Below are 7,974 nucleotides of genomic sequence, written 5' to 3'. Positions count from 1 at the left end.
CGCTAAAATCCAAATGTTTATTCTTTGCCGACTAAATCAAACGTACCTGTAAAATTGGACAGAGTGAAATGTCTTAAGATCGTTAGAGCCCATCTATTAGCTTGAAATGCTTCAAATCAAGTAAACAAGATAAGTTATGCTATCAGACATTACTTCAATTCTGACAAAAAAGTGAACTTCAAAACCAAAATTCTGATCATATTAAAAATACGTTTTGTTAAACTTGTGCAGAGTATTTTTTTATTGTTCCTAAACATGGTTAATAGCTTTGTAATACATCATGTGAAAAAACAAAATTGTCTTTAAAATATTGTTTCCCCCTTTATGGATGAAGTTAATTGTGACGATCAAACAACCAGTATACAATAAATTATAAGAAGCCACCTTTTTCTGAGTTTTTATTGTTTTAAATGAAAACTTTCATCTTTATCAAATGGTTCATGTTTACAGTCATGTTCAACTTCCTAAATCTGCCTAATTTGTCATTATCTGCATCAAAATCTTTTTAAAATGTGTCTGTGTGTGTGTGGGGGGGGTGGATTCAGAATTGTAAACGTACCCTTTATTGACAAAAGTAGTAAGAAAAAAAAAAGGCATGGGATTACTCTGATCGATCCAGGATGTGATTAACAGTCACGTCCACATGCATTTATGTTCTTCATTTCTCAAAGTCCACTGTCTCCAATTAGGAGGTCCTCCTGTCTTGCAAGAATCAGAACTAAGTCTTGAGTCTTGGCTGTAGTGTTTCGTTCAGCCCCTCCTTAAGGTTATGGGATGACGGCATCAACACTTAATGAACCGATGAGTGACCTCATAGATCCCTACTGACTCCTTGGCCTTCTCATCATAGTCTGTCCAGTCCTGAAAGTTGGGAAAAGACAGGTGCACATAACCAAACATAACATTTCTAAGAACAATGAATGAGTTGAGGGTGAAGCAGGGACTAAAAAATGAGTGACTTATTTCAACTTGAGTGTCAGGAATGTCCTGAACGTACTTTTTCCAGCAAGTTGACTTCAAGAAAAGGTGTTCCGGTTTCTGCTCCTTCTGCAGCAAAACCAGCCTGAAGGGAAAAATAAAATAAAATAGAAAAAAGACAAAAAAAAAAAGAAAAGAAAAAAATCAGTTTATTATTTCACTATCAGAAACACGGGAGAAGTATGAAATGTTCAAAGTGGACAAAAGAAAATCAATAAAAATGTAAACACTTGTATTCATGCGTTTCCCCAAAGCACGCTATAAGAATTAAAATTACCCCAAAAAATGTTTTCTTTTGTCAAGATATTTTTTATGACATTTTAAACTACTTTCAAGTTTTGAGAACAACCTACAAAGAGGCAAACACTAATGCAAACTCTTTGCAGGGGCATGCATATATGTGAATTTTTTAAGCTCATACATTTATTTCCAGGTGTCTGACCCATTTTAAATACAAAAAAAAAACAAAAGACAGCCACTCTTCATTTAAGAAACAGTAAAGGAAAATATTACAAACACTTCTTTACTGAAAAACATTGCAGGGGGCACACTGCATGAAACTGAAGATTTTATCTGTCATTTTGTAAAAGCACACATCCCTGAACATGGCCTAGTCTTTTTAGCTTAGCCATATGATGCAAAATCTAGTATAGAAAAAGTAATTCGGATTACATAACAAATATACAGTATATATATATATTGTTCACTAAAACATAGGAAGGGAACATAACCCCCACACTACATTAAAAAACACCACTTTCAAAAAAGCCCAAATGTATCAACTGTCAAAGTACAAAAAAAAAGGGAAAAAACTATTTGACTATACAATAAAAAATGATAGACTCAAACTTGAAGTGTAAGACTTCAGTTTACGCAGAGAAGAAAACTTGTAAACTATCATAACTAAAAATTACGTTTTTTTTTTTATTACACTACAAATCTGAGACAGCTTTTTTTTTGTTTGTTTATTTGATTGTTTTTTCTTTTGTGTTATAACATGATTTAACAAAACATTTCTGGCTCAAACAGACACAATGTGTGTTAAACTCACTTGTGGTTGGAAGTCAACAGGCTCCAGACCTCGACACTCAAACTGAACCATTGTCTTGAAGGTTTCGTTGTCCTCAGCCTTCATCCAAACAAACAAACAAAAGTAACTGAGTGAACATAAGCAATCGCACTTAACGTCTGAATTTATAACAGAATTTTTTTTGATGTGTTCAGCTTGATATCGTCTTTGTGACTGGTATGTCCACAAATCATCAGATACTTTTCCGCCTTTTATTCAGATGTATTTTTTTCCTCTTCAGATCTTTCAGGTACATCATTAATCATGGCAGCAGAGTGCAAGCATTTGCTTTTAGGATTTAGTAATAGCATTATGAATTACCCAAAACTCAATAAAAAAGCGGCCCTGCGACAGACTCGCGACCTGTCCAGGGTGTACCCCGCCTTCGCCCATCAGTAGCCGGGATAGGCTCCGGCACCCCCGCGACCCCGAAAGGGACAAAGCGGTCAAGAGAATGGATGGATGGCTCAATAAAAAAGCTGTTACAGTCCTCCTTTATCTGTAGTCTGATGATACACTCTGTTGCCATGTCAACAACAGGGACAGGATGAAAAAAAATACTAAATTTTTGATATATATATACATTTTTGAGGTAACTATAAATAGACCTGCATGTGGACCACCAGTGCTTTCATGCATTTATCAAATGTTATTAAAATGCTTGACTCAAAGTTTGCTTTTGTGCAAAAAAAGATCATTGCTTACATTATAGGCTGTTATTGTGTCCGCCAAAATATCTGCAAGTTATAAAAAAATAAAATTAAAATTAAAATACAGAGCTTTAGAAAAGTGATCAACTGAATAGGTTAAAATGACCCGTGGGAATACCAATGGAATTTTCCCTGGCACACAATTTGCACTTCTGCACCATGCTGGCATGCCCTCGTCCTCCTTTTAAGGGCACATTCTCCTAAGAAAACATCAAGAAAAACAAACATTTCATGCAAATTTCCAAAAAACTTTTAACAACAACTAGGAAAAATGTGCAGATGTCTTTTCATTCTTACCACTAAGGTCACATATTGCCACTTGTCCGGAATTTCACCACAGTTACCACATTTAAGCTAAACAGACGAATGGTAAAAAGAAAAAACACACACACACACACACACAAAGGTCAGGCGTAAATCAATTATTTAAAAAAGATTTAGCTAATTTAAACTCATGGAATTTACTGGAGCCCATATCCTAGATAAAATGCGCCCCTAAAGCTGTAAAAACCCATGAAACCTTCATAAAAGTGCTTGTTTTACTTATTTAAAGCTTAAATAAGCAACAAATAACTGGCAACATAGTGCAACACTGGCAACTTAGCATGCTAGCTTGACAGCATTGCTACCTTCAGAAACCACCGGAAGTCCTCTCCCAACGCCCTCACGTTCGTCACATTTTCTAGGGTGGCTTTAAACTGCAGGCCAAATTTCTGTCGGATAAAACGAGAAGTTTGGATTTAAAGACCCGAGACCTGCGAGCACGTTTACTCCAGAAATATACATAAACGTATCGAACATACCACCATGTTGACGCTCCTCCTTTGACTCTATATGGTGCGTTCATGGTCCCTCGGAAATGCTATTATTGTACCGTGCACGTGTAAATATCTGCGGGCATGCAAGTTCCAATTTTAGGTTCTAACTAGCACAAAAACACACGTATATAGAAACAACATTTTTCTAATTCACAAACTTTTTCGTAGGGCGCTTTCTAGAGAAATTTGTGTTTTCTCTCACTGTCTTTAAAAGTAACATTTCAACTTGTGAAAAAAAAAGAATTTAACCCTGATCATCATGGCAGACTACCTTTTCCACGTGAACGCTATTCTGTAAAAGGAAAAGTTTAAATATTAAACGCAAAATTCAGCTCATCACCAACCTTTATTAGGAGCTGGGCTCTCCATAATACTAAACTGCATGATAGGATATAACTCAATCATGAAAATGTTCAGCTGCAGTCATTATAGAAACTTCTCCAACACTACTTTGTTCATTTTTTCACATTTTAAGACCACTGCCTAAAAATTGGCCTGATAGTTTCAACAGCCAGAAGAAAAATACACAAAAAATGCAACATTTTGTCAATTTATTGACCATACAGTGACTCATAATTTCATTCATTACAAATCACAGAACCAGTCTTAAGCTCCACAACCATACAGAGGACATCATTCAGTCCCTTCATACATCACAAATACAGAGCTGTCATTCAAAAACAAAAAAGTTGAAAATGGTTTTCTGCTTGCAGGTGTGGATGCTTTGCTGTACAAGTAGTGAACCTGAGGCAACTTCACTGAGGCATTGTGGTCCAAATTTTTTGCAGGACCAATGACTGATGTATTGCTATGGCATTGTAGATGAACCGTCATGGTTAACCTGAGTGTGCGCACCACCTGAAACACCGGGCTGTCCCAAAAGCCTCTAAATACAGGGACATTAATGAAGTTATTTACAAGTTTGAATAGTTTGGCTCAACTTAAAATACCTTAAATCAATCAGAAAAAGGGGGTAGATGAAGGAATATATATATTTTTGGTTGGAATTGTTTTTAAATCAGCAGCCAGTTTAATTCTTCAGTCATTACTTTAAATCAGACTTTTCACCACAAACAAGAAGTTTGGATAATAGTGAACAGAACTAAAGCAACAACCACCCAACCTAAAAACTGAAGTACGAAAACACTAAGATTGTCAGAGTGCAATCTTTTCAGAGTTTTTTATTCTTTTTTTTTGTTTGGAACCCTTCCAAACATCTGAAATGCCCCATTCATTAGGGGGTTCAAGTTTTATCAGACATAGGAAATAGAAATAAAAAGATTGCTATGACAGGAAGTTCCTGCGAGCAGCAAGGGACACAAAAAAAAAAGTTTCCATTTATCTTCCTGACAGGAACTCAAATCTATGTTGAACACTTAAAATCCAAGTAACTGACAAGAGCGGAGCAGTCGCAATAATACAAGGCATCTCAAATTCTTGTTGTCTTTCTCCTCCCGTCTTAAATACAGTGAAGCCAAGAGGCTTTTTGTTAACCCCACCACTACACCCCTCTCCTCTCTGAAGAGAGGTGCCACAGGGTCAGTGGGGACGGCTGCTGGATTCTGAAGTCCGCCGCTGCCGGGGCGTCCCAAGACCACTCATGCAGCCGTTGTAGCGTTTGTTCAGCCCGCCGTTCAGAATGTCCTGGATGTGCTGTACAATCAAGTTGATGGCCACTAAAAATACACAGAGATACTATTAATAAAAACATTTAGTCAACTGTTGTCTTTATTTTAAAAAGCCTTACAAACACTCAAGATTCTTCTACAATGTGATGCAAACATGCTCAGAATGTGGCTCATGTGAGTTTACACTAATGGATGTCAGGATGTAGACAGGAGTTCTAGGCCTTTAGTGCTTGAAGGAAATGAGGCCAAGTCTGTTTTTTGACCTTACCAAGATTATCTGCTCCCCGTGGAATAATTACGTCTGCATACTTCTTCGTCTACAGGACAAAAAAAGATACATATTTAGGATAAAGCTGTACAGTAGACCCATACTTGGTTTTAAATTATACACAATATACTTTGTGTCTTTATTGTTTCTAATTGACACCAGTTCTAACAGGTGTTTGATACTGGATTTCATCATGTGACTATGGTGGCTCCGCCCTGACTGGTCCGTTCCATTTTTCTCTTGACCTACAACCAACGATGGACCAAAAGGTGCACGAATTGGTCAAGCTTAAAGGGTTGATTTTATCATGGAAATGCTCAAAATAACGTACCGGTCCAGTCCGGTCTGCTCAGTGAAAATGAGGTACAACCCCAGGCCCCCACGGCAAACGTTACAGCTCAGGTATGACGTGGGAGCGGTCTAGATACGGCAGATGACTCATGTAAAGAGTCATCATATCCGTAACGGTTACCATGGAAGCCCGGGGTTACACGCCAGATTCTTTTAAGATCTACCCATCTTCTCTGGGTTGTGCAGATGCCGGTTTCTGTAGTATTTGTGTTGCGATCCGGTGTAGCGATGGCCCAAGATGCACTCATCTGATTTCGTGCAGTGTCATACACTGAAGAACATTCTGGTGAGGAATCTGCACCACATTTTGGGGTGGATCTTATCAGAGAATGGCACAATGATATTTGGAAGGCGGTTGCAGAAAAGGGAGCAACAAGCAAATGATTGTCTGGTGGAGGTGCAAAAAAAATTATAAGAACTGGTTTGAACGTGGACTATTGAGCAAAGGCGGAAAGGTGTCTCCAGGAAAATGACTGGAATGAAGGCAAAGAGGAATTTTGATTGATGATGCTTCAAAAAAAAACAGTGCGAATCAGAAGATTGAGCAATATTTTCATCATTTCAATTGATCTTAAAATGTGCATCAGCTGTTGTCTGCATTTCTTGACCAAATTTCACAGCAAAACGAACCAATTAGCCAACACCACTCCAAACGACACCCATCTTTTATACATTTTGAATAATCATCAGGGCTACTATTAGAAGATATATGATATTTTAACCACCTAAATACAGACTTTCTTTAAAGAAACTAAATACTCTCATGCCATCTAGTGGCCAACATTTGCAATAGCAGTGTGGTCAAACCTTACAACAACGAAAATGTTTACTTACAGGTAAACAAAACTCCTCAAAGGCTGGTTTCACAAACGTGATGTACTGAGTGAGAACCTGCTCCAGCTCTCTCTTGCGCTCAGTAGTGTCTCTCAAGACTGAAACAAAGACAGAATAAAACCTGTTATTTCAATGCACTGTATAATCTTATATAAATGTAGAACTTCACACCATTAGGGTTGTATTAAAACTTACAGGCTACAAATGAATTGTCAAGTAAAAATAAAAAAGCTACAATAGAGGCTGTGGACGTCAAAACTCTGCTATACACCTCGACGTGAGAGCCGCGTGTCTGGATCTGTGTCAACAAAGAGCTTCATCTGAAACAGATCTCTGATGTCCTGAGAGTAGAACATGAGGATCCCCTCAAAAAGGACCACATCGGCCGGATACACCGTAATAAACTCCTCTTTCCTGGAACAACACACAGAAAAGTTTCCTCTTCTCTGTGAGTATTTCCACACAGAAAAAAAGCAAATAAAGACTAGAATGCATGGAAGTAGGGCGGGGCAGCAGTGACATTATCAATTTAAGGTGGATTCTAAGAAACATAATAGAAGCTAACCAAACAAATATATATATTTGCATACAAGAGGAAGCTTTTAAAAGGTTAAAAATAATTATGTTGATTACAAAAAATGTAGATAAAGATATGTTCAAATCTCTAGAATCAATGATTTAACCCCAGCCTCACTGTATAGAATAAAAAAGAAATTCTGTACAGACTCACCTGGAATTGGTGACAAAGTCATAAACGGGGATCTGTACCGTCTCCCCCTGCAGAATCTGTCTCAGCGTGTGCATGATCAACTCGCTGTCGAAAGCATCTGAAGAGAAGGAAACGACATTTTTACAGTTACACCAGCACACCTGCAAAAACCACGTCACGTTTTTCCTTCTACTTCGAGATAAAACTCCTCTTTTAACCCCACTCTGCTTCAAACAATAAAATAAATGGTTCACTAACAGGTGTGGCTTCCTGTCTGAGTCCCAACGGAGCTGCCCCAGTAATAAAACAACATAAGTAACCCTTCTTATGCTACGAAAAAGAAAGTAAAGATGATCCCTTTTATTCTAACCACTTTAAAAAAAAAAAAAAAGACAGGGTCCTTTGTTGAAAAAACAGTGTTATAATGAAACAAAAAAAGATTGTGCAACAACCAGTTTGGTGTTATCTTACCTGGATGATCAAAGTTGTACTGGCCCTTCAACGCCTTGGCTTTCTGCTCTGGAGTGAGAACCCTGTAGAAGCTGTCCTGGCTGAGGATCACCACCTGCCTCTGGTGGTGGTCGATTTTGTTCTGTCCCAGCAGCTCCA

The 7,974-nt window shown here is 37.8% G+C and overlaps 2 protein-coding genes across 2 annotated transcripts in view; both read right to left on the bottom strand.

Annotated features, from left to right (window-relative positions):
- Window positions 1-3: 3 nt before the first annotated feature.
- On the bottom strand, window positions 4-3,667 carry czib (CXXC motif containing zinc binding protein). The gene is made up of 8 exons (XM_024273518.2): window positions 3,561-3,667; window positions 3,387-3,470; window positions 3,055-3,111; window positions 2,876-2,957; window positions 2,753-2,784; window positions 2,030-2,107; window positions 998-1,063; window positions 4-861 (listed from the first exon to the last, which is right to left on the bottom strand). The coding sequence occupies exons 1-8, from the start codon at window positions 3,564-3,566 to the stop codon at window positions 784-786; spliced, it is 483 nt and encodes a 160-aa protein (XP_024129286.1). The 5' UTR covers window positions 3,567-3,667; the 3' UTR covers window positions 4-783.
- A 442-nt stretch (window positions 3,668-4,109) lies between these two features.
- Window positions 4,110-7,974, bottom strand: part of uck2b (uridine-cytidine kinase 2b) — a gene marked incomplete in the record, with an annotated part of 5,820 nt that continues 1,955 nt past the window's right edge. Inside the window, 6 exon segments of the mRNA XM_024273516.1 lie at window positions 4,110-5,251; window positions 5,472-5,520; window positions 6,657-6,754; window positions 6,928-7,070; window positions 7,387-7,483; window positions 7,837-7,974. Of these exon segments, the coding sequence (XP_024129284.1) occupies window positions 5,115-5,251; window positions 5,472-5,520; window positions 6,657-6,754; window positions 6,928-7,070; window positions 7,387-7,483; window positions 7,837-7,974 (662 nt within the window).

This window comes from Oryzias melastigma, linkage group LG17 (genome assembly GCF_002922805.2).
Source record: "Oryzias melastigma strain HK-1 linkage group LG17, ASM292280v2, whole genome shotgun sequence".
Classification (NCBI taxonomy): domain Eukaryota; kingdom Metazoa; phylum Chordata; class Actinopteri; order Beloniformes; family Adrianichthyidae; genus Oryzias; species Oryzias melastigma.
The sequence above is the reverse complement of the archived record's forward strand: the minus strand, read 5'-3'. Positions and strand labels throughout refer to the sequence as shown.

Excerpts from the sequence above, each read along its gene's own strand:
- czib (XM_024273518.2), bottom strand. Across the intron at positions 2,785-2,875 it reads TGCCAGGGAAAATTCCATTG|ATATTTTGGCGGACACAATA; the intron begins GTATTCCCACGG and ends TATAACTTGCAG. Across the intron at positions 2,108-2,752 it reads ACACAATAACAGCCTATAAT|GCTGAGGACAACGAAACCTT; the intron begins GTAAGCAATGAT and ends GTTTGGATGAAG.